The following is a 26,026-nucleotide window of genomic DNA, read 5'->3' on the forward strand; positions in this document are numbered from 1 at the left end:
AGGAGCCTTTTTATTCTATACTTAAAAGTCCTGTAACCTCATCTTACTGAGAACTGCAGCCTTCATCTAAAAGTGTCCTTTTAGATGTGTTTTTCTCTGTAGTTTGCTGAGCCTTAATAATTTTTTTGCTGAGCCATAATAAATTAAGAAAATAGGAGGTTTTAACTGAAGCCACTTGTCAGCGATTAAGTTGAAGATGCTCCCCCCCCCCCGCCCACCATCCTCTTGGACTATAAGCCACATCACCCCTCAGCTTTGAGTTTTGTAGTATGTACAAGAAAACCTTATTAAAATCCCCTCTGCTTAATGTTCAATTAAGAAAAAAAGTGGTAAGAGAGGGCTATAATTGGAAAAAGCTAAGCCCCACTAAAAACAATGGGCATAGGGAATGTTAGTAATAAAACAGCAAAGAGCACTAAACATATTTCTGTAAACCGTTTTGAAAATCAATTTTAATGTATACATTCTTTCGTTAATAGTTAAATAATGTCTATCTACTGTAATTCTTTTAAATTTAGAAAAGTCAGAAATACAGTTTTCATCCACCTCGAGCCGACTCTGTAACAAACATGTATGAACTCTATATACTTTCTGAGAAAAAAAAACACAAAACAAAATCAAGGAAGATTAAAAGCATGCAATGACTACCCAATTACATATCACAATTTTTGCAAAGTTGTGCATACAAACAATTTCAAAAGTTACAAAACCCACATTACTCTTCTGAAAACACTCCATGCATTCACTGATGAGAATGTGTAGCTGGTTTGCTTCATCAACAGACAGGGGGTACACTTGGCTAGGAAAGTACAGTGGCCTAGTCTATTCAAGTGTGGATGTTGCTCATTCCTAGCTTGCATCCTTTAATACCATTTTTCTTTGTGGTCCACTTTTGGCAATTGTCAACTGTGCAACTTAAACAGCTTCACAGAAAAAATGTATAGTGTTGTTGAGGTCAATTTTCTCATTTGTTCCCAGCTTCGGGAGTTCAGATTCACAGATTTTTCTAAAGTCTTCACACTGTTCTGTAAAATTTTATGAGAAACTGCAGAAACCAGTTAAGAATTCAGCGCTGTTTCTCCTAAGGTGAGAAAGTAATTTAACCCTTAGGTGCACAATTGGTATAATACTGAAGATTGTTAGAAATTCGTTTGTGGGTTCCAAGTGTAATGAATCTTCCGTTGGTCATGGAGTCTGGGAAGGCTGATCAAAACACCATCCTTCTTCCCAGGAAAAGGCTGCAATTTGCATCACTTGCCTATAATTACCCAGATAGTTTTGGGGCTATAGTGAATATAAATAGCTTAAGGGACTGTACATTATCATCTCAGTTGTCTATCTGATTCAGTAAGTGCTCCAAGCTCCCTGACGGCACACTCAGAATGGAATCGGGCAGAACAGTAAACTGGGAAAATAATGCACCGAGAGTATTTTAACATTTGTTACTACCCTCAAACAAATATTTCCAGTTGATTTTAAAGGAACTTGCTTCTTTAAAGTAACATTTAGGGAATCGTCATTACTCCAAGACATTTGAGCCAAAAATGTCTGCAGTGACTAGCTGCAGTCCTGCTGAGTACCCACTGAAAAACAGGGAGCAAGCACAGCAAAGACACCAGGAAACCAGACCAAACAGGGCTTAAGAAAAGCAAAGAGCAAATGTTCCATTGGAAAGTACCTTCAATGTACTATTTAGCAGCAAGACCATAGAACTACAGACCTATCCTGTGATTTAATGGCCTGCTCACACAAGCTGTTTCAATGTTTAAAAAAACCCTGTTTACACCAGAAACATTTTAATATGTTTGACTCTGGATAGAAATCCTCTCCACGTTTGTTTACTAATGGAAGTGTACTAAATCACTCTTGTGAATTAACATGTACTCTGCCAGCCCTGAAGTAACTATGAACATTTGAAATAACCTATATTTACTCTTTTCCACAAAAAAGAGGGCAGTAAATTTGTATATTAAATCTGCTACTTCCTTGACTTCCTTTGCAGTAGAATGCTCCCTGGGAATCCTAGTGCATACCTAGAGGAACTCGATAGGCACTAGTACCCACCTGGAACATTCTACTACAAAGGAAGGTCCAGGAAATGGCGGATTAATAGACACATTTACTATCATCTTTTTGCGGAAAAAAAGTATAACAGGATATTTTCTGACTCAAGTTTCACGCCTGTTCTGAGCAAGGCTTACCATTTTGCTACCTTTCTCAGAAGGTTCTCTCTGATCAAGTGTGGAAAGGTGATGCAGTATTTTTGCACATTCAAAAATTTACGCTGGAAATGGATGGCAGTAATCACACTAAGATGTATACGATGAATGGCAAGTTTACAGGAAAAAACAGACATAATTTAACATCTTCTTAAATCACTGTTGAAAACTGTATTTCAATACTAAGTAGTTTCATGGACCCCTCCTCTCCTGATAAACACTGTCTAAACATTATTCCCTTCCCATAAATAAAACAATGCTATCAATTTGCTCGATTTATTTTAACAGAGTTGATTTAGAAATTTCACTGAATTAAAACAAATGCCTGAACATGTAAACATCTGCCATGTTCCTGAAACAGGAATTAACATTAATATTCATTTATTAGGAACACTATTAATTAATAAGGCTTGCCTTCAGTACAACTAAATGCAGCTTGTTGTTTTAATTGACCTGGCCTTGCAAGTTAATTTTAACAAAATTTTAGATGTATACAAGGAGACATTATGGGATAATCAATACAGTACCATTGGTTACAGCTGTTTCAATTTCTCTGCCACATGAAAAAACCTAAGCCAGTCACACCAAATAATCATGGCTTTTCTTTAACAGATGCTCACCGTTAATGCTATTTATGGTCCTTTAAACATACACATTTTGTAAAGGCTATATACAGTGTACATGGCTGAGCATGCACTATTCATAGATACCTGCCTGCTTGATACGATGTCATGACAGTGCCTGAAAATGATACAGCTCGACTCTGATTCTAATCCATAACTCCGGGTGGAAAGTTGGTGGTTTTACAATTGCTGCACTTGCATGATTTTTTTTAAAAAATACAAATACATACTAATTCTTTTTAAGAACTCTAGATGCAGATTCTACATAGATTAAGGCAGCAAAAAAAGCACTTCCTGATATAGGTGGTCTCATCAATTAAAGCTGTTCTGGAGCCATTTTTTTTCTTTTTTCCCTGTTATCTTTCACATCTTTGAAGACTTAGACAAATTTATGGACATTTTTTAAAAAAGAGAAAAAATGTGAGGAAGAAAAGTCACACATTTCAAAATTATTGAGAATAAAGGGTAAAAGCTACCCTAGCGCTATTAAAAAAAGAATAAAATACAGCATAGCCCCATCATCTTAAAATATATCTGAGTAATGCATGCAGAAGGCTAACAGAAAGAACTTTGTTTTGACCCAGTCATTGACTTTTGTAATCTGAAGTTTTTACAAGTTTTGTATTCTAAATAACAAAAAATGTTACTGTCAAAATGTTTTTTTACTGAACAGTTCTATCCATAATCCTGGGACGCACTTACCCTGAAGTAATACCTTTGAAGTCAAGGGGACTAGTCAGGAGTACATACTTCCACATGTCAGCCTTTCATTGCGTTACCCTTATGGTTAGCACATTCTATTAAGTATTAAAAAGATATGGCAAATGTCTCTGATGTATGTATTAAAATCAGAATGGCAGACACTGTATGACAGGTAGAGTGACACTCTAGTTTTACAGATTAAAGATCATGTTAAGATCAATCCTTTTTTTTCTTCAACGCACATGAAATAGGGCATAAACTGTTGTAAACGGCACTGCTGGAAAGCCAGTATGTTTTTAAAAAATTACTTTCCCAGTACGTTGAAAATACACTCTTCAATGCATCTTCCAGTATCATCGTATTTCCTGTTAAATTATGTCACCGATTTATTTTCCTTCGGTTCCTGTTCTTAGAAATGGCTGTGTTCATAGCAGTTTGTTTTTTTAAAAAAATCTGTTGAAATTTATATAAAATTCTGTACAGGTTCACAAATTATTGCATAAACAGCATAATCTTCACGACAAGTGTTTCTGCAACACACGTCCATTTCAAAAAATTCACGTTTCCCTTCTGGCTTTTTTCTTCTTTTTAATTTGTTTGGGGGACTCCCAGCTCTCTTCAGACTTGGCTAAATGTTCAAGAAATCAGAAAGAATACTTATTATAATCTGTATTTATGTATAATTCTATACATTCTGCATTCCTGTGCATTACTCTGATCACAAGAATGCACTACAGTTTTGAAATTCAATCAGCATGCCCTGATAGAATTAACATTTTTCCTTCTAATACTACATAATTTCAAGCCAAAGGAGTTTCAAACATGGTTTTAAAATATTTAGGGATAATTGGCATAAAAAGTTTCCCTGCATGGTTGTCACATCACTTCCGTGTTCAAAAATCACATATGTCTTGGGGCACCACGGCCGTATCCCATCACCACACAGAGCTAAGAGAGGCAAGTTCCATCAGCACATGGAACATTCCTGAAGAGGTCCAGAAAGCTCCTGTACTTCTGGCATTCTGCAAGCTACATAAACAGAATTGTCCAGGACTGCATTTTTCTAAAGGGAATAGAGCTATACTGTAACAGAAGGTGCTTAAATAAAGGAAACAGACGTGTGTATTATACTACTGTGTATAGCATGTATATGTCGTTGTATAGTCTTGCTCTCATTGTATTGTATTACTGCTCACATATACCATTTTCAACATTGTTTAACATGCCATATTTAATACTTGCGCTTGTTGTTTCAAATTTCTGCTTTGTGCTGATTATACTGACTGATATTTTGCAATCTGCCTTGAGTCTCAGTTGGAAAGGTGGACTATAAAGATAAATAAATATTCTACTGACTCAATAGGTTACTAGAACTGAAGCAATCTCCTTTCTTAAACACACTCAAGAAAACTTGGCCAGGTATACAAAACTTTGGAAAATAAGTTCTTCTCAGCCTGTTTTATTTCCGTTTCTACAAAAAGTGTTGCTGCACTACATAGTGTGAATTTTACAATGCTGCATAGAATGTTTTCATTGTGAGTCACTAAAGTTGATGAGATTGTTTTATGTAGGTTGCAACTGATAGTAATGGTAATAATGACCAATCTCAATACTAGGGAATTACTTACTCTGTGGCGGAGGCACACTGTTTTGCTTAACATTAGAAATAGGAACTTCTGTCTCCTGGAGCATCTGTGGCACTTGGGAAGGTAGCTTGTCAGATTCATTCTCTGATACAGTTACAGATGGCTCAGTAGAAACAGAAAATGTGGGCGTCTCCTCAGGCTAAAATAAGAAATATGATCAGAACACTGATTTTTTTGGTAACATCAATATGTTTGTAACACAGCATGGTGAAATAAACAGCCTTCAAGTGACACTACAGCACTTGAGAAAATATTTACCAAGAAGTCTCATTTTTTGAAACCAATTCTCTCAATGACAGCTACAAACATGCAATAACATACTTTGAAGTTGTGATGGACCTGTTACAGCATCAGACTAGGATTTGGGAGGTCCAGGTTCAAAACCTACTCTGTTGTGGAAGCTTGCTGGGGGACCTCATGCCAGCCACATGATCTCAGCTTAATTTATCTTATAGGGTCATTGTGAAGATATAACACAGGAGAGAAGAATGGAAGCCACTATGGGCCCCCACTGGGAAGAAAGGCAGAGTACAAATAAAGCCACTAGGACAAAAACTGAATAAAATCCCAGGAAAGTAGATGCCAGCCAGAAAAAAAAATCTTGATTATCCTTGTGTGGCAGAAGTAGTAGCTGTGTCAGGTTTATGAATAAAAATATTCGGACAAAAAATCAAGCCTCAAAAATAAATTCCCACAGTAAGCTTTCCGCAGCAGCTGTACCATAGTTTTGGCCATGGCTCTCTGAATTGTGCAGATTGACCTGAGATGGGGTAGGGTAATGTCAAAGGCTTTCATGGTCAGACATTGGGGTGTTAGAAGTTTCCAGAGCTCTATGGTTTAGTTTTAGATGAGTATTTTCTCCTGACATTTTGCCTGCAGCTATGGCTGGCATCTTCAGATGATCCTCTGAATATGCCAGCCACAGATGCAGGTGAAACGTCAGGAGAAAATGCTACTAGAACACGGCCATACAGCCTGGAAACCACACAACACCCCAATGAGCTAGGTGTTGACTGAATTTCCTTTTGGGGGGGTCGGGGGGGATCTTATCATGTGGTTGTTGGTTTCTTTAGCTCATTCTGTAAATAATCAAGTTTTGCCCACCATCCACTTAGTCTAATTATACCTCAGCTTCTTCACTAGTGCTGATGGTCTTTAAAGAGAAAGACATCTCTTCTTGTTGAACTTTTGAGGTATCTTCTGGAAATTCTTCTGCAGCATCTCTTTCTAGGTCTTCAGCATCCTATAAATAAAAAAGCACTGCTGCACACATAATCCTGCAAGTCAATTCGGTTGTAAGATGTAAACCATGGTGGAGTAGAAAACTTATTTAAATTACCAACAATTAACAATCTAAATTGTCTTTAAAAGCTGTCAATTCTGTCAAACTGGGAAAAGTATTGCAATATGGGTTGTCTCAATTCTGCTCGCTCCTTGATATCTATCTGGTTATTTTCCATTAGTCCAAACTTGATCTAAAATTGCAGCACACCACTGTGCTCCTACAATAATACAAGCAAACAAATGGCTTATGTCAGGGGTAGGGAACCTGCGGCTCTCCAGATGTTCAGGAACTACAATTCCCATCAGCCCCTACCAGCATGGCCAATTGGCTGACTCAATAGCATGGCCAATTGGCCATGCTGACAGAGGTTGATGGGAATTGTAGTTCCTGAACATCTGGAGAGCCGCAGGTTCCCTACCCCTGGCTTATGTGGTTTAGCTAAAGAGAAAGAACGTCTCATTTAACTGTATTGTAATAAAACATTAACACCATACTGCAGTTATAGGATTTCTGCATCCTATTTTTTTTCTAGCAGTAAAGAAATAAAACATTATTATATGATTTAGAAAGAAGGTTCAACAAATAGGCATCTATTCACAAGACGAAGTGGCCGCAGACTGTCCTTCCAATGAATCTAGCTTTAGCATAACAGGGCTTATTCTAGGTCACCTGCGCTGCAGAGCCAGCCTCTTCTCCCTGCTTCTTCTTCTTCTTCTTCTTCTTTTTCGATTTGCCACTTGCTGTACTGTGCAGTGTCAGTTCTGTCTTCTCTCTGTCTTCATCTGAAACCTAACACGCACCGAAAAACAATTACAATCACAAAAAGCGGTCATGCCTGCCTCAGTTTGTGGCATCAGTCTCCGCACAATCACTATGGGTTGGAGCCTGTGAATTGTATGCAGAAAAAGTTTGAGCAATAAGTCTCTGCCCAGAGCTGCCAACTTCTGTGTGGGGCTTGCAGCCCTACCAAAATTACAACGGATCTTCAACCTACAGAGATCAGTTTCCCCGTAGAAAACAGCAGCTTTGGAGGATGGACTCTATGGCATTGTACTCCACTAAGGCCCCTCACCAAATCTTCCCTTCTCCAAGCTCCCTTACCCCCTGCCAACCTTCAGGAATTTCCCAACCCTGAAGTTGGCAACCCCATCTCTGCCCCTTCTGCATCCACTACCCCACTTCCACCTGCTCCAGAAGGTCAGGAAATCCTCACAGAACACCTCATATAAGAAGGGAGGAAGTGATTTCTGCCAATTTTCCATCATGCTGCAATATCTCACAATGTACCTTGCATTGCTCCTAGGTGACCCCAGATACACAGCTTTTTTTGTTCAGCGTACAAACAGCTGAGGGAGTGGGTTGGGGTGATCTATTCATGGTACACAAGATCAAACCCCAAGCAAACGAGTCTTTACATTTCATTTATACACATTTTTAAAACAGCGAGGAGCAGCACTCATAGCCAATCCCCAGGGTTTATGTTTGCTTCAGTTAGCAGAAACTGCATGAAAAAAAGAAGCAACTGTCTAGGAAACCAGACTTCGTTTTCCATTCCATAAAAATGAACTACTGGGTCAGCTCAGCAGTCCAACTAAGTCTAGCTCAGACTTCTGCCAAACCAATACCTTTTGAACTTCAGATAACACTTCTTCAAGTTGTGGGGTGGGTGGAGGCTTTTCTTCTTCCACCCAGTTTCCCCATTCCTCTGCTGGTGCATTCCAGTCTGAACTGGGATCAGTGGGAGAAAGCCCATCTGTGAAAAATTATACAAGTTTCTGGTGATCTAACCAAAGACTGATTAGCATACAAGCACTATGGAAAACATCTGACAGCCACTAAACGTGCAAGCTCAGGTCACGTTGCTTTACTTTAGATTATTAAAAATGTAATCTGAAGTCATGTTGCAAACCAGATATTGTCCATCAAGTTTATTGTCAGATACAGAATGAACTTTCAGTTTCTTCACCCACTGTTCCAGAGGCCTCTTTTCTGAAAGCTTTAGTACATTAATTTCATCATTATGAAATGAGCATTATGAAACTTGCAAAAGAAGGGTTTTTAAATTTACTCTAGTCTGAACATAAAACGAATAGCATAAAGAACAATCTCAATACAGAGACTGATGTAACAGGTAAGGACTCATACGGAGCATGTTAAAGGATGACAACAAGAACTGAAGCATTTTCTGATTCTTTCTAACATGGCCTTGCAAATTTTAGACACTGCAGCTGGTACTGTCTGGTGTTAATAAAATTGATAAAGAAGTGCCATATGCAGAACACCTCAAGGTTACTTTACTCCCTGAGAATCTTCAAATGGAGTCTTAAAATCTCTAATACACTTAAGTGCCAACCTTTGTTGTCTCAAGTTACAAGTAAACATCCTCCTCAACAATTCTGGCTTACAAGACAGTCCAAAGCTTAACAAGGTGGGAGCCTTCATAACATGCTCAGAAAGGCTGTTTCAAAATTTGGGACCACCACAGAAAATGCTCAGGTATGAGCTGTAACTGACCACACCTGTCTGCAGGAGGGCACACACAAGAGATCTTGATCAGAGGAGTGGAGGTTTCACATATGGGTACAACAGGAGAGCTGTTCTTACAGGTATGTATGTCCTAGGCCATGAAGGGCTGTATAGGTAAGAACCAGCAGCTTGAATTGAACCTGGAAACATATGGGCAACTAATGCAAAGACCCTAAACATTAATGATCCATATAAAACGAACTTGCTTCAAGTAATATACAAGCTGCAGCATTTTGCACTGAAATTTCCAAGCTATCTTTAAGGGCAGTTTGTACAGTTTGCTGCAGTACTGAAGCCTTGAGAGTACTGTGCTATGGATCAGAATTACTAGGTTGGTTGTGTACAGAACAGGGGTCACTTTGCATGATGAATGGCATTTGAAAAGAGCACTGTTTCCCTCTACACTTGTTCCTCATGTAAGAAAACAAGATATAACTATTCTAACTGAGGCCAATAGGGATAGCAGGGCAGCCCAATCCAAAGGTGGCAAAAATCTGCTGCCAGTGTAGGGGGAGTTCCTGGACCAAAAGACCTTTGGGAGCCAACTAAAGCTGGCTCTGCCCCCTGAAGTGTCCCCTGGAATTTTTATTATTTATTTGATTGGATTCCCTGCCCTCCCCAGCCTTGGCCGGGCTCAGGTGACTAACATACATAGCTCAACGACAATCAGAAACAATAATGTAAATAATTAATAATTAAAATATTTCATAAACTTTCCCTTGATGGCAATTTAAAATCCAAGTTATTTTGCCCACATAAAATCCCAAATTCGCCCGATCTTATGAACATCACTAAGAGTTGGATCTAGTGCAGGGGTAGGGAACCTGCGGCTCTCCAGATGTTCAAAAATTAGAATTCTATCAGGGTTCTCACCAGCATGGGCCACCACATGCTGACAGAGGCTGATGTGGGAATTAGAAGACCTTGAACATCTGGAGATTTAGGTTCCCTACCCCTGATCTAGTGCTTCCAAGAACAGACAAATTAATAGAAAATTTTTTTGCTCAATTTCCCTGGATCTCCCAAAAGGTCACCACTGAGGGGAAAAGAACAGAATGTCATGAGGTATAGAGGGCTACAGCAAGAAGGAGTACAGAAACTATTTACACTTGAAAAAAGCACTAGGTATTACCAACTGAAACCTTTTGTGGCATAACTGTTCACAGACCAGAGTATCTATAGAATCCAAGAAAAGAAAAACTTTTTTTTAATATTAAGTAATGGACAAAAGTCAAATAAGGTGCACTGCTTCTTTATTTTTTGGGCTCACTTTATAGAAACCACAAAACCTCAAACCCGCCACTCTTGTTTAACCTCCCCTTTTTGGATATATACATTACCCATCACCACAGAATATGAATGATGAAGGCTTATGTCACAATAAGTTTCCACCTTTAAGCTGATGCCACAATTATTCTTGAACAAAGTGTGCTTAGCTCCTATTGGTATACTTACACAGAATGCAACAACTGGGGAAATGAAAGTAGGAACACAAATCTTAGCACTGCAAGTTAAACAACGTTAGAGGAACGTACTTAACCCAGACCACTCATCGTCAATATGTGCCTGATTACGGTTTAAATCCCACTGGAAATCTGTAGTGCCAGGTTGAGAAACAGACTCGCTACTGGATCCTACAGAGAAAAGAAGACACACGGTTAGCATTATAGTAACAATCCAACATTTCTGCTTTCCTAATGGTAGAGAGGTAAGAAGGCCTACCACACGCATTGCCTTGTACTGGATGAAGCTTTTTCAGTTTGGAGGAATGGAAACTTTGGATTCAGCCCAACAGATTATATCCAAACCACAAGCAGAGCTTGTGAGCAAAATACAACTTTCTCACCTACCCTATTACACTTCCCCCATTCCCTGTTTGTTTAGCTCCCAGGCCACCAAGTGAAAAAGTATGTTACACCAGTGGTCTGATCCAGCAGGGTATGCTTAAGTTCTTATGAAAAGTATTCCCAATTAAGATCCACTAGTCTAAGCAGAAGAAAGCAAGATTTGGACAACTTTTACTTTCTTGTTCTGGAAAATGTGGATAAAACTGTAATTAACATCTTTCAGAATTACCATTAATTTTCTCTATTCATTGAGAAGATCCATGTCTTTCCAAATGCTTAGCAGGGATGAGAAGATGTTTTCCTAAAGTGCATAATTCAGGCATGAAGTCCAGATTTGGAGAGCAATTTTTATGCCATACCTGGAACTGCAGGATTTAGTCCCAAAGAAGTGAATGAAGCAGAACTCTGTTCAGGAGTATTAATTCTTCCATCCACTCCAGACCAGGCTGCTGGAAAGATAAGAGACTCAGAAATTTTGGCCAATTTAAAGAACAGATTCTCAAGACAAGCATCTTTTAACTCCTTCATATCTTTCACCCCACTTCACAATTGTAACATGTCAAAATATCTGGAATTTTTTCTTAAGTTTGAAGTGTCAGAAACACAGGTCCAATCTAACTTTTTCCATAATAATATGTTCTTAGCCCAAACAGATCAGAATTAGTTACATATTCTATAATATGATGCATACAACCATAAACCATGACACATTGCATGACATTTTTTTCATCCTTAACAAATGAAAGAAAAATGTCCAAAGTGTAGAGAGTTAAAATGAAGTGTCCTTTCAAATGAGCCCACTTAATATTATATACCTGGCTGGTGTTAAGCAATCACTAGCTGAATTGGTAGTTCAAAATTAGGAGTGGGAGTAAAGGCACTCAAATTGGGGTGCACGAAATAAGCAAAATTCATAATGTTACCCCTTAATCATCCTCAGTGCTTTTCACAATTACGCCGAATAATATTTGGTGCAATATTTTATAAAATTACTAACACAGAGAGCTTTACTCACAGTCACAAGTTCCAAGTCCAAGTTTTCAATAATGATTTAAGAAATACAACACAGGTCGAAAAGATCTGAAGATGTGCATAGCTATCTGTATCAAGTGTTTTCTTGAACAGGTTTTCTGTCCCCAAGACAACTATTTCTTGAAGGCAGTGGGCAGAATTTCAAAACTGGATTGTGGCAGTATGTGTGAAAGGAAGAAAAAAGGCAAAAAAATGCTTTTGTGGGCTTGTCTAACTTTTCATTTGGATCTCAAGCAGCCCTCTGGATTCTGGCCCTCAAGTATGCAAGAATGGACTGAAGTGGCTCAATTATTATTGTGAATTTGTTTAAAAAGTGGATTTACCTGCACTGCAGAATATTTTGCAGATGAAATAAATGATGCCAATATATAAATATATATTTAAAAGAGTACCAATACTGGTTCCATCTGATGGAAAAAGCTCTTTTTGAGAAACAAGAACTTACCAACACTAGGGAACAAAGAGCGCTCACCCCACGTTCTGCCCACCAGGGACACTCCCCATTCCTTCCCATTGCCATTATCTCCTGCATCTTTTCCCCAAGCAGACGTCTCAGTCTTCTTCTTGCTACCTGCAGATGTCACCGAGGTCCATTTCTCCTCACTTGTACCAATCTGAGAGGAGAGCTTTACAGGCTTTTCACTCCAGTTCCCTCCATTTACAGTTGGTCCTTCATTCAACCCTGTAGAAAATATGTACGCAAACAAATCCCACATGCTCCATAAATGTTTTGCTTTAAATATATTACCTTTATTGCTTGAAAGACATTATTAATGTTATATATTATTCCTGGTAACATAATCAAACACTAGCGAGAATATTTAATTCTTTCCAAAAGGGGAAACTTATCAAGATTAAGGTTATGCTATTTCCATATCACTTCATTATCTTCATTTTTGGATTCATTTTTGGCCTGAAGCTTTGGGTTTCTCCTTTTAAGCCGACAAAATCTTCACCTCAATTTTTTTCTATTGAAAGTGACTACCCAAACATATCCAGACAAAAACATACCACTGAAGAGGGATAGCCTTGCTTTAGTGAAGTAGTTTCCGTGTCGCAACTGTAGAACTTACATGAGGCATATGTGAAAGTATATAACAAATAGATAAAACAAAGATTAAGTATAACCATCACTAGATCTAAACCTTCCTTCCCATCCTCATTCCATGAAAAGACTGCAGTTTTATGAGGGTTAATTAAGAATCTCACGGAACTAACTATATTTTTCTCAGGGAAAAATGAGAGGAGATCTTGATTAAACCGCCACTTCTTCCTCTCCACCCCTTCCCCCTGAGCTTCTCTGTAAAGAGTCAAGAAGTTTACTTACCCATTGGTTTAATCAAAACCTTTGTAATGGTAAACAGTGGTTTGATAAAAGAGGTTGCAGAGTGCTCCGGACGGCTATAGAGCAACGCTTTCGATTTCTATAGTTGTGCTCACCATTTTGTGGGTTCTGTGCTGCCGTGGGAAACAAAATCACTGGCACAACTATAGAAAGGGAAAGTGTTGCTATATAGCCATCCAGAGCACTATACAAACTCTTTTATCAAACCACTATGCTTACCATTGCAAAGGGTAGTAGTTTTGATGAAGCCGGCACATAAATAAGCTTCTTTAACCTTTACAGAGAATCCTTACTTCTCAATGCAGTCGCACACTGCCACAACCTCCGCTGCTGTATGCACAACTGTATTCTCATCTTTTCCTGAAAAAGGGAATAAGGGCATAAGTTTCAAATATTGTATTCAATATGACCACAAACTATAGTAGGTGGCTCATGAATGCAGATTTGTGCTGTGTATCCAGATAAAAATTTGCAAATTGGGACTTATTTGGAACAAAAGTACTAAAGCTGGAGAAAAATTAAATATGTGTAATATAAATGGTGAGGCAATTGTACAGCAGTTACGCAAGACAGCTGAAGATGGTGATCGGGAGCAACAGCCGCAGAAGGCCATTGCGCTCACATCCTGCATGTGAGCTCCCAAAGGCACCTGGTGGGCCACTGCGAGTAGCAGAGAGCTGGACTAGATGGACTTTGGTCTGATCCAGCTGGCTTGTTCTTATGTTCTTATGGTGACTTACTAAAATCACTGTTCTTTCCAAGAAAAACCAGTATCATGATTCCAGTTATCCCACCATACAAAATGAGCAGATCTTACCTTGCTGGAGTACAGCATCAACTTTTCCAGATTTAGAGTTGCTAACTTGAATACTTGAAATACTGTCCCCTGATTAAATATAAAAACAATGACTAAATATCTTAATAAGTTTGATCCATTTATATTGAGGCACAGACAATGGAAGACATTCACACAGAGTCTTACTATATATCAGAATCACGATAATCTCATTTCATTCTAAGAACTTTCCAGTTAACACAGTTTAGAATTACAAAATGTCACAGAAATATGACCCAAAGGCTCCAAAAACAAAACTAAATCCCACACCCACACAGAAAGAAAAGCCACCACAAATCAAAGTGTATATCATCTTAACACACGTTGAAGGTCAATTTGCAATTAGTATTCACCTGACAGGGTTAAAGATGAAGACATTTTATGGGGGATCTAAATCACATATTTTATCAAGTTCAGTTTCCAAAAAGGCATCAGAGGGCCCTTCCCCACTTTATAGAATAACGTGCAGGCGCACCGAATCCGAAAAACGCTGGAGTTTTTGAGCGCGCAGTCGTGTCCCCCACTTCAGAGGCTCCGTCGGCTCACTCTCTGAAAGGCGCGCACCTGGTGCGACGTCAGGATGTTTACATTTCCCCACGACTGCACGCCAATCGTCGATGGTCAGGGCGGGTCAGGGCGGGTCTCCAATTTGATTAGTCCGCGTGCGGCTGATGGGCAGGACAGGTCTGATCTCCGATTGGTCTGTTAGTTTGGGGGGTCGAACAGCTCGTTTCAACGGGACGGGAAAACGTACAGATGTCACAATGCACATTTGTAACTATTTGTAACTACTAATCGCTTCTACTTGGCTTTTGCCAAGAAAAAAGCGGCGGCCGGCGGGTGTCCGTCCGTCATTTGGGAGAAAGGGAGGGGGTGGCCTGGGCGCCGGTCTCCCTGCCCTGTCCCCGGCTGCTCTGGAGGGCGTTTGGCCTGCTCGACGGCGGCTTCTGCAGCCCGCCTTCCCTCCATGCCATGGTGGGAAAGAGGCTGCAGAAGCCGCCGCCGCCCGTCGAGCAGGCCAAACGCCCCCCAGAGCAGCCGGGGGCAGGGCAGGTACAAAGCAGCCTTCATGGCTGCGATCATTCGCGGGGGGGGAGGGCGACCTGGGCGGGAGGGAGGGGGTGACCTGGGCGCTGGTCTCCCTGCCCTGTCCCCGGCTGCTCTGGGGGCGTTTGGCCCGCCCGAGGGGCAGCGGCGGCTTCTGCAGCCTCTTTCCTGCCATGGCAGAGCTGGGGAACTCTCAGCTCTGCCATGGAGGGACGGCGGGCTGCAGAAGCCGCCGCCGCCGTCGAGCAGGCCAAACGCCCTCCAGAGCAGCCGGGGGCAGGGCGGGCGAAAGGCAGCCTTCTTGGCTGGATACGTGCGGGGGGGGGGGGGCCACTGTTTGGTGGGGGGGGGGGGGGCCTGGGCGCTGGTCTCCCTGAATAAATGAAGACACGTATAAACTATGCAAATGGCCGCGTGCACTCAAGCCCGTGAACAAAGGAAGAAACGAGTAACGATTCAAATGGCAGCGTGCACTCGAGCCCGTGAATAAAGGAAGAAACGAGTTATGATGCCCGTGAATAAAGCCCGTGAATAAAGGAAGAAACGAGTAACGATGCAAACGATGCAAATGGCAGCGTGCACTCGAGCCCGTGAGCAGGCGCCGCTCACCCGTCAAGAAAATGGGAAAGAAATGGGGGAAGAAACCGATGCGCACGCAGCACACACGCCTCGCCTTAGCCTGATTGGACCAGTGGGTCCACGTCACTCCGAGTGGCGGGAAGTCCGCAACCCCGGAGTGACCACCCAGGCTTCCCCACAACCCCGCGCTCTGCGCGGGGTTCTTTGAAAAACTCAGTTCCGAAGAGGGGCAGAAATGCCGCGCGCCAAAGGGCCGAGAGAGCGGCTGCGTCGGGGCGGCTGCGTAGTCGTTGCCCAAGTAGTGGGGAGCGCCGCGGGACCCCGCGGTACTTCAGTGGATAAACGCGCGGTATAAGGTGAGTGGGGAAGGGCCCAGAGTGTCTGTAAGAAATCCATGTGCGTGCGTGCGTGTGGTGGTGGTGTGTTGTTCATGCCAAAAGGTAATCTATTAACCTGGTAATGTTACAAAAGATGGGACTTTTTGATGGAAGAGAAAAATGCTATGTAGGTACTAGTTATTTGACTAAGTACTAAACAAAACTATCAAGATATTAAATAACCAGTTTCCTCCATAGAGGTTAGCAGGAGTGAGACAAGGGCAAGACAGAACCACATAAAATTAGCAGTGATAGGGGGGGGGGTGTCCACTGTTTGGTAGGGGAGGGGGTGGCCTGGGCGCTGGTCTCCCTGAATAAATGAAGACACGTATAAACTATGCAAATGGCCGCGTGCACTCAAGCCCGTGAACAAAGGAAGAAACGAGTAACGATTCAAATGGCAGCGTGCACTCGAGCCCGTGAATAAAGGAAGAAACGAGTTATGATGCCCGTGAATAAAGCCCGTGAATAAAGGAAGAAACGAGTAACGATGCAAACGATGCAAATGGCAGCGTGCACTCGAGCCCGTGAGCAGGCGCCGCTCACCCGTCAAGAAAATGGGAAAGAAATGGGGGAAGAAACCGATGCGCACGCAGCACACACGCCTCGCCTTAGCCTGATTGGACCAGTGGGTCCACGTCACTCCGAGTGGCGGGAAGTCCGCAACCCCGGAGTGACCACCCAGGCTTCCCCACAACCCCGCGCTCTGCGCGGGGTTCTTTGAAAAACTCAGTTCCGAAGAGGGGCAGAAATGCCGCGCGCCAAAGGGCCGAGAGAGCGGCTGCGTCGGGGCGGCTGCGTAGTCGTTGCCCAAGTAGTGGGGAGCGCCGCGGGACCCCGCGGTACTTCAGTGGATAAACGCGCGGTATAAGGTGAGTGGGGAAGGGCCCAGAGTGTCTGTAAGAAATCCATGTGCGTGCGTGCGTGTGGTGGTGGTGTGTTGTTCATGCCAAAAGGTAATCTATTAACCTGGTAATGTTACAAAAGATGGGACTTTTTGATGGAAGAGAAAAATGCTATGTAGGTACTAGTTATTTGACTAAGTACTAAACAAAACTATCAAGATATTAAATAACCAGTTTCCTCCATAGAGGTTAGCAGGAGTGAGACAAGGGCAAGACAGAACCACATAAAATTAGCAGTGATAGGTACAATAAGGAATCTTCTGAAAATTGTCAGAAAAGAGCCAGGTCAAAACAGTTAGTAATACCTAACAAGATTTCCTGAACAATAGCTTGCCTAGCTATTATCTTACAAGACAGTGATTGCTTCGCTCTCACCCATGGGGCTTTCCCTGATGCAAGGGGGCGGGGGGGATCCATTATTAGTGAACAGACCCAGGGGCTATTACCCAGTGATTCCAATTGTCTAAGAAAAGCTCAAAGTAAGCCATACCTTCATAAGTTCATAAGTGTATATTACAACAGTATAATTTAAGTGACAGCTGTCCTAATTCACATGGAAAGAGTACTAACCTATTCTTGGATTGGTAGTCATGAGTGTTTAAGACAGCAGTAAGATGAACCATGAACTACACACTGGTGTTCGGTTTCAGCTTTTCTGTACCTTCATCTATTTCTTTTCCTTCACTGCGTGACTGGTCCTGAACAGTTCTGGCATCTCCCTTTGGTTTCTTCTTATTCTTCTTTGACTAAAACAGAAAACACTTTTCTAGTATTTATCAAAATATTTAAAATGAACAGAAAGTACAGAAAGTGTGGCATGCCTCACAGCATGTGGCAACATGAAGAAATCATTTAAAAGTCAGAAAGGATGCTGGAAGGCATTCTATCATTCTGCTCAGTCTATCAGGCAGACCTCCTCTATCCCAGGGTATCTTCCTCTGGAGGATGAGGCTTCCCAGCTGAGGTGGGACACAACTTACTCTCTTGCACAGAGCAACAGCAGCATTTCTTGCAGATCTCAAAACTGCCATTATCAGCAAATATTCAATTTCCAAAGAAAATATGTTTATACAGATGTACAGGTTGCAAGTGCTTCAGATTTACAGATGCTAAATGGTATGTGGTTTAATTGTTATGGAACCCAAAAAACAACTGTACATGTTACAAGGAAAAGTTGATTTAAATTAAAGAATGCCAATGTTTCGGAAGAACATTTCAGAAAAGGTACTGTCAATGTCGTAGGCTCATCTGAATTTGTATTTTCACAGAGACCCTACCAAGATTGTGCAGCGCCGCCAAGTAAAGATATCAAGTTGTTTTATGAGCCTTTCCACTGACAGTGTGTTGCCTGCTCCAGTCTTCCTCTATGCTTGGAGATGGGGATGAATCCTTGCCTCTCCAGTATGAGACACATTAAAGCCCAACCATCCCACAATGGGTGAGAGACTGGATCAATGGTGAGCATAAATTTTGACTGCTGACTAAGGTCAGTCAAAATTTGTGAATACTGTTGTGTTTTTAACAACTCTTCCTTTAATCTGGGCCAGTATTTTAGAGGGTTCTAGTCCCCTCCAGAACTTTGTGTGAACAGGAAAACAGAGAAAAGGAAATTGTTATCTCTGCATTTACACACAGACTAACAGCCCTATGGGGGGGGGGGGGAAGAGAGAGAGCGAGAGAGAGTGAGAGAGAGCAAGAGAGAGCGTACTTGTGAGAGTGGTGCACCCTCACATTGGCTTGTTTGCTCTCCCCGGGGAACTTACTCCCCGGGGAACTGGTGGAAGGGGAATGGTCTGGCAGCCAGACGCCCTACAGCTCCACCAGCACAGAACCGGAAGTATGGGCTGAGGTGGGGCTGTGCTGGCGTCCTGCTCGGACTGCTAGCTTGGAGGGAAGGACATTTCTTTAATCAGCTCCCTTCCAGGATTGAGGGCCAGGAGTGCAACACACAGGTCTTCGGACCTACATAACACTGTCTACAGCTTATGACCTTTCCGCCTTAGGGGTTTTTCAGCAGCTGGGATGTTCCAAGGCTTTCTCCTGCTCCCTGCATGGCCGAAAAGCCCTTTTGGAGGGGGTGGGCCCATCAGGGCAGCAGCCCACTGCCTCTGGGTTTGAATGAGGCTGTAAGAATTTAAGTTTTTAAACTGTGCTCCTGTTTAAAATACACTTCCTTAATATGATGAATTAAGGACACAATGAATATCAGTCAGAATTTGTTCTCTAAGGAGCTACTGGACTCATATCTATCTTTAATTTTGCCTCAGTCTATCAGATCACAGCTTCCATCAGATTAGAAACTCCATTTGCTGCTGTCTATCATTCACAAATCACTAACCTTTTCAGTTTTCTTTTCTGCATCACTTGGCTGCTTTAGATTGTCTCTTCGAACAGTCCGCATTATTTCCTCTTCAGACATTTCATGAGCAGGTTGACCATTCAGCTGTGTTCATAAGAAAATTAAAATATTTCATAGTTATGTAATGTAATCACAGTATTCCACAAATTTAATTAACCCTGGATTGTTCATTCCACAGCAAACCATGGGTCATTATGCCAGAATCTTGTGTATGCTATCTTTTCTAATAAAAGCTTTAAGCTTTAAAAAATTCCCAAAACGTGAAAGACCAAGGTTTCCTTTAAAACCTAAATCAGTGATGGCGAACCTTTTCAAGACTGAGTGCCCAAACTGCAACCCAAAACCCGCTTATTTATCGCAAAGTGCCAACACGGCAATTTAACCTGAATACTGAGGTTTTAGTTTAGAAAAAACAGTTTGCTCCGAGGTGCGTGTTACTCAGGAGTAAGCTTGGTGAAGCAATCATGCAATGATTCGAACGGGTGAATCACAACCCTAAGAGGGTTTACTCAGAAGCAAGGCCAGCCTAGATGTATGTTTGTGTGGGGGGGCGATTTTCCGCTTTCCCCACATGACGAACTCTGTGCGCGCGTGTCCACAGAGAGGGCTCTGAGTGCCACTTCTGGCACGCGTTCCATAGATTAGCCACCACTGAACTAAATAATGAAGTGATTATGTGTTTTATATACATATAAACAAAAATTTGCTATATGCCTGTAAAATTTCTTTTAAAAATACGCACAAAACATCTGAAGCTACTATATTTTAAAATGTAAGAGTCTTACATTGGCAGCGTCATAAAATCAAGTTTCTCAATATAACTATAGGAGCTTGAGTTGACTTCCACATTCCCATTTGACACCCTAAGAAGCCGGAAAATACCACAATTGCAAATGATCCTCTTCTACGATTAGATCAAATCCTTCATTTAGAGAATGCTAGGAATCTAACTTCTATTATTGCACACATTATGCACCTCTAACAAGCACCTCTAACAAAATTTCTTACAAAGAACATACAATGTAGTTCACATTCACCTATTTGCCAATCCCCTATCTAGAACTTGGTAATAGTAAACAATGAATATTAAATTATCAAATTCCTCAAACTGATAAAGGATGATTCTGGTGTTGTAACCAGGTCTTGAAGCCTACCATTTTCTCACCTACCAAGCTGTATGTAAGAGGATGTGACAGTGACAGAAACTAAATACCCCCTATAGTAGCTCTAGAACAGGGGTAGGGAACCTGCGGCTCTCCAGATGTTCAGGAACTACAATTCCCATCAGCCCCTACTCTGGGAACGGGGGTAGGAACCATAGCTCTCAGATGTTCAGAACCTACAATTCCCATCAGCCCCTACCAGCATGGCCAATTGGCCATGCTGGTAGGGGCTGATGGGAATTGTAGTTCCTGAACATCTGGAGAGCCGCAGGTTCCCTACCCCTGCTCTAGAACAAAGAATTCTCCAACACAGGACACTATAGCATACCAGAATCTTGAGTTAAAAGTGCGTTCAAACAGGGGCAGAGATCATGTGAAAAATGTTACAGTCAAGCCAAATGTACCTGAAGTCTAAAAATCAGACACAGGTTTCCCACCCGCCTCCAAAGTGAGGTTAGCTTTAAAAAACTGAACAATACTACTTTACACTTTTTCCAAAAGTAAATATTCTAAAACAAATCCAGAAGACTGAGGGCTGAAGTAAGGTTGTATACTGGTTATCCAAAAAAGGGTAAAAGTGGAATAGCTGGAGAGCCAAAGAGGAGAGAACATTGTTCAGAAGCTAGTCAAATCTTGACGTCAAGTCTGTTCGAACAAGAATATTTTGAAATGTACCCTGGTTATTTAGAATAAATGTTCATATTTATTCCTCAAAAGCTTGTTTATCAAAAAGAAAGGGCAGATAAGACAACAAATATTCACATATAAGAAATAAACATGGAATGATGGTTTTAGAGTTTCATTTCCTATTCTTGTAACATTGTTTCATGCCAAGTGTTTCCATAATATTGTTCCAGGAAGAAAGGGGAAAACTTAACATGGGGTTACCATTGTTAACAGTCCTGTGTTCATCAGGTTTTATCTTTGTCCCCCTATACAGGCCTAGCTAACATTACAGATGTGTGCAGAAAGGGAGCCTCAAGTTTGCTCCTGCTTTCAATAAGGGTGTGAGCACACTCCAAAGTAATACACAGTCTCTCACATAGCAATAAATGAGTCAGGTACTTATCTGACTCTTGCACAATTGCATACTGCCAATGTTTAAGTTCAGCAAAAAATCTATCACTTGGTGAAGGTAGCAATTGCCTCTTAGGAAATACTTGATTAAGAACTGCCTGTATCATGGTAATAAGGCAACATATAGTCAATATAGTGCGGCATTGTTTCATAAATACAAACATACCTGACTCTTTCTGATAAAATATTAAGCTTTTAGCAATATAGCGCCAGTAGCAATGCTTAAGGCAAAAGACAGAGGAAGGAAACTTGCTCAACTGTTTGCTCAATAGGAGCGGCAGTGGTGTAGTGGTTAAGAGCAGGTGCATTCTAATCTGGAGGAACCGGGTTTGATTCCCCGCTCTGCCGCCTGAGCTGTGGAGGCTTATCTGGGGAATTCAGATTAGCCTGTGCACTCCCACACACGCCAGCCGGGTGACCTTGGGCTAGTCACAGCTTTTCAGAGCTCTCTCAGCCCCACCCACCTCACAGGGTGTTTGTTGTGAGGGGGGAAGGGCAAGGAGATTGTAAGCCCCTTTGAGTCTCCTCCAGGAGAGAAAGTGGGGATATAAATCCAAACTCTTTTTCTTCTTCAATCCCCACAGAATGGATCCAAAGTGGTTGTTATGCACACATTAAAACATTAGTCAAAATAAAGTCAACTTTCTTTTCAGATGCTCATTTCAAAGCAGGCCCTTACACAACTTAGCCTTTATGAGACTGTCCTGCATTTTCAATTCAAAGTAATAGCAGAATTAACACCACCCTCAAGGCTTTCTGCATATCACATTTTCACCATAATCTGAAGGTGATGGAGCCTGACAAATCTCTCAGAAGGGAACTTCAGAGTGTGAATAGCGCCACCAGGGCAACCCTGTCATCAGAACTGGCAGCCCTATCACTGAAGCCACAGCACTAAGACAAATCAAAGATGATGACTTAAGTACGCAGAGAGGTTTATATGGAAGGAGGCAGGTCCTTTAAAAGTCAACCCTCTTATGGATTTCACAATTAGAACCAGCACCCTGAACTTGAGAAATTCTAAAGAGTATTCAGAGGTAGTCCAATACAAAGCACATAGCACTAGAAAATGTGTATGAATGTGGCTGGTCTGTTTTCAAGCAGAAGGTGAAGACATATGAAAGTGAAAGACTTGGATCCAGCTATTCATTTCACCAATGGTTCAATACATAAGAATGACCAACATGGCCATTACTAAGTTGTAAATCTGATCTTTGAAGAAGAGCATGAGACACTTCAGAACAGGCAGGCAGTCCCCGGCTATCAATATCACCACAGTGCTTGGACAGAGCTAATTTCAAGAGAAAAAGTTAAAATATTGACAGTGTGGAACAAGGGGCACATAAAGAATGCACTACATGGAACACAGCATGCCACGGTTACAAAATCTCAGAGCAATATAAGCCACAGTCCTTTAATTTTGGAACCAAGTGGTTACACATATCATTTATAACATCCCTAGATAACACAATCATATCACAGTAGCTTATGAATTGACTATCATGTGACAGACAACCATTTTACTCCAGCTGTAGTTACTGACTTTGTTGAACTTCACTAACCTATGTGGCTGGGGGAAAAAATCAACTGCCTAGAAACCAGCACTAGATTTGGGGAAGCAAATGTCACGATTTTAGGCATACACGCTGCCAATCTCAGAACATTCTGGATTGTTAGATTCCAAGGAGAAAATTCAGGGACTTCCCATGACTGCTTCCTTCCACCTAAAGCCACAATGTTATAAAAGTAAATTTTCAGTCTGTTTTTTAAAAGACTTCAGTTACAGAATGGCCTCTAATGTATGTTTTCCCTTTTTACAATACACAGTTCTGAGATGGTCAGACAACAAATCTCACTACTCACATCAACATGACTATGTGAAACAAACAAAAAACCCAGGGTTAAATAACCCAATTGAATGTCCACTTTTCTGAATCAAGCCCAACTAGATACACAGTCCCAATACTATCAGGGCAATCCTATGCACAGTTACTCCAGTCTAAGCCCACTGAAATGAATGGGCTTAGACTGGAGAAAGTCTGCATAGGATTGTACTGTAAGTGAGCCAGAGACCATGACCTTGCAGTTCTTCAAGGGCTACTTAAATCTCACTTCCTGCATAGGAAAACCAGGACAATCTTTCCTACACAAATATGCACTTTGTTATGTATAAGAGACTGAAAAGCAGATTGAGTGCAAACTTCATGGTCAGCTAAAAATTTATACGCTGTTTAGTAAACTTCTCTGCCAATGTGAGCAATGTAACATTTGGAGAAAAATTCTATGCCAAAGATTATGGAGTTTATTTCAGTGACCAGCCAACTTTAGAGATACATGAATAACAAAAGTAACTCTTGTAAAGTACACAAGTCACCATATCTGCTGCTGAATCATGAAAAAAGATGCAGGAGAGGCTCTTTAAAAAAAGAAGCAAGGTCTACCAAATCAGCTTTGGATTTTCTACGAGTTGATATTAAATGTTTAACGCAATCCATGCAATAGGTATTACCTAGATTGCATCATTAAGTTTTTTTGGACCTTACTTCTGTCAAACATGTTTAGTCATACACTTTACACAAGTCTGAGAACACTCTGGCAGATTCCGCATGGGCCAAAAACAGCAGTGTGAAAACGGTGTAAACCCTTTTACACTGTTTTAAACCATTTTACACCATTTTCACACCGCTGTTTTCAGCCCATGCAGAATCAGCCTCTGAGCACACCAGTGTAAGGAACACGCATCCCGGAATCATCAAAGACCATACTAATGATTTTTAAAATTGGCTATAGCATGGGTCCTTAAACACTAAAAGTCCAAGGTGTCACAAGGTTCTTTTTGTGTGTGTGATTTGCAGTTATCTCCCTGGAATCTGAAACACATCGCTGCCTTAGACCTTCCTGAGGAGTTTCCTGGCAATTCCTTCTACCCCCATCCCCGCTTCCCAATAGATTTCGCTCACTCTGCTCGTTTTTTCCGGCGGTTTCTTTTTATTCCGCTTTTTCTGCTCCTCTCCCTTCAACAAGAGCATCGTGGCTGCCCCGGGAGCCGCCTTGTTGGGCCCCCCGCTTCCTCGCCCTCCTGTCAGGCCCACGCCCGCCGTTTCGTCCTCCTCCTCGTCGTCTTCCTCCTCTTCCTCGCCTGTCTGGGCTGCTCTGCCCAGGCGCTTCTTGCGGGCATCTCCCCCTCTAGCGCAGGTCGCGGCCCACAGAAGCCCCAGCAGGACCAGCAGAGCCAGGACGGAGGTGGAGAGCACCACCAACCAGGTAGGCAGGCGCTGCGGCTCCAGGTTCGGCGGCAGCTGCAGGCCTAACTCGGTGCGCAGCAGGCCCACGCCGGCCGACAGCACGTCCCGCAGCCGGGATGACATCTCCTCAGCCTGCTGGGCCACAATCTCTTGCCAGCTTGGCGCAGCCATGGCCCCGGCGGGGATCGGACCGCGACCGGAGGAGACTCGCGTCAAGCCGACCGCATCTTTCCCCCTCCCGAGGAGCAAAGGCCCTTCGGCTCGCCCGCTTCGGCGTAGCCTCCAGTCAGCGGAACTGCCCCGACTTGGCGAATCGCTCGCTCGGGCTGCCCGAGGCGCCTCCTCAGTCCCTCACGGCCCAGGAGCGCAACGTCACTCCTCCGCCGACAACGGTGAGGCGCACGCGCGCGTCGGTTGCGAACGGTCACGTGGGCCGACGGGAGCCGTTGGAGAAAGGGGGAAACGGCTCCGAGCTGCGCGTGCGCATGCGACTTCTTCCGCGCGCCATATATGGGAAGACTGGATCGCCTCCCCCTCTCTTGCCTTCCTTCATATGAGTACGTTGCGGTGACAGAGACTCTCAAGGAATCGGTCGGGCCTGTACACGTCACTCCCAGCCCTGGGATTGGGTAAACCCGAGGAGGGCGTTCCCATGGTCTCAACGTGGCAGTGATTCCTCTTCTTGAGGGAAAGGGGAAACGGGTCGAGCCGCTGATTCGTCAGCGGCGTCGCTGACCCAGCGCGAGGAGGCTGAAGCGGGTAATTTGGTTTTGAGGAAACGCTTCCTGGCTCCGTGGGGCTGGAGTTGTCGTTCTCGTGAGATGTGGGTCCGTTCAGTTTTGCCAAATGTGGTAGATGGTGGGGAAGGCTGGCTGCAGATTCTGAGTTCTTCTGTTGGTGACTAGTCAATCTGGCCTTCCTCACAGGAACGTTGTGAGGATAACGAAGAAGAGACAAGCACATACCCTGTTTCTCTGAAAATAAGACATCTCCTGAGGTTTTGCTGAAGTGCTAAATATAAAGCATCCTTCGAAAGTAAGGCGTAGCAAAGTTTTTGTTTGGAAGCATGCCCGTCGAACAGAACACCAGAGCATGCAGCTGTGGAGCGGAAAAATAACACATCCCCTGAAAATAAGACATAGTGCATCTTTGGGAGCAAAAATTAATATAAGACACTGTCTTTTTTTCGGAGAAACACGGTATTCCATCCTGAG

The 26,026-nt window shown here is 42.4% G+C and overlaps 1 protein-coding gene across 1 annotated transcript; it reads right to left on the minus strand.

Annotated features, from left to right (window-relative positions):
• Window positions 1–424: 424 nt before the first annotated feature.
• On the minus strand, window positions 425–25,226 carry MTDH (metadherin). Its single transcript, XM_048508606.1, has 14 exons — window positions 24,528–25,226; window positions 19,307–19,411; window positions 17,599–17,714; window positions 16,669–16,908; window positions 15,717–16,015; window positions 14,043–14,111; window positions 12,326–12,562; window positions 11,208–11,297; window positions 10,537–10,635; window positions 8,101–8,228; window positions 7,145–7,264; window positions 6,317–6,433; window positions 5,173–5,329; window positions 425–4,172 (listed from the first exon to the last, which is right to left on the minus strand). The coding sequence occupies exons 1-14, from the start codon at window positions 24,981–24,983 to the stop codon at window positions 4,102–4,104; spliced, it is 2,304 nt and encodes a 767-aa protein (XP_048364563.1). The 5' UTR covers window positions 24,984–25,226; the 3' UTR covers window positions 425–4,101.
• Window positions 25,227–26,026: the final 800 nt, after the last annotated feature.

The sequence above is a fragment of the Sphaerodactylus townsendi genome, linkage group LG09 (assembly GCF_021028975.2).
Source record: "Sphaerodactylus townsendi isolate TG3544 linkage group LG09, MPM_Stown_v2.3, whole genome shotgun sequence".
NCBI classification, from domain to species: Eukaryota; Metazoa; Chordata; class Lepidosauria; order Squamata; family Sphaerodactylidae; genus Sphaerodactylus; species Sphaerodactylus townsendi.

What these genes read in the sequence shown, in the direction of transcription:
- MTDH (XM_048508606.1), bottom strand. Translation starts at nt 24,983, where the DNA reads ATGGCTGCGCCAAGCTGGCAAGAGATTGTGGCCCAGCAGGCTGAGGAG. An exon ending in TCCAATCAGGCTAAGGCGAG is followed by an intron (nt 16,016 to 16,668) that starts GCGTGTGTGCTG and finishes TATCCACTGAAG; the next exon opens with TACCGCGGGGTCCCGCGGCG. An exon ending in CTTTCCCATTTTCTTGACGG is followed by an intron (nt 14,112 to 15,716) that starts GTGAGCGGCGCC and finishes ATATTTAATCAG; the next exon opens with GGGACAGTATTTCAAGTATT.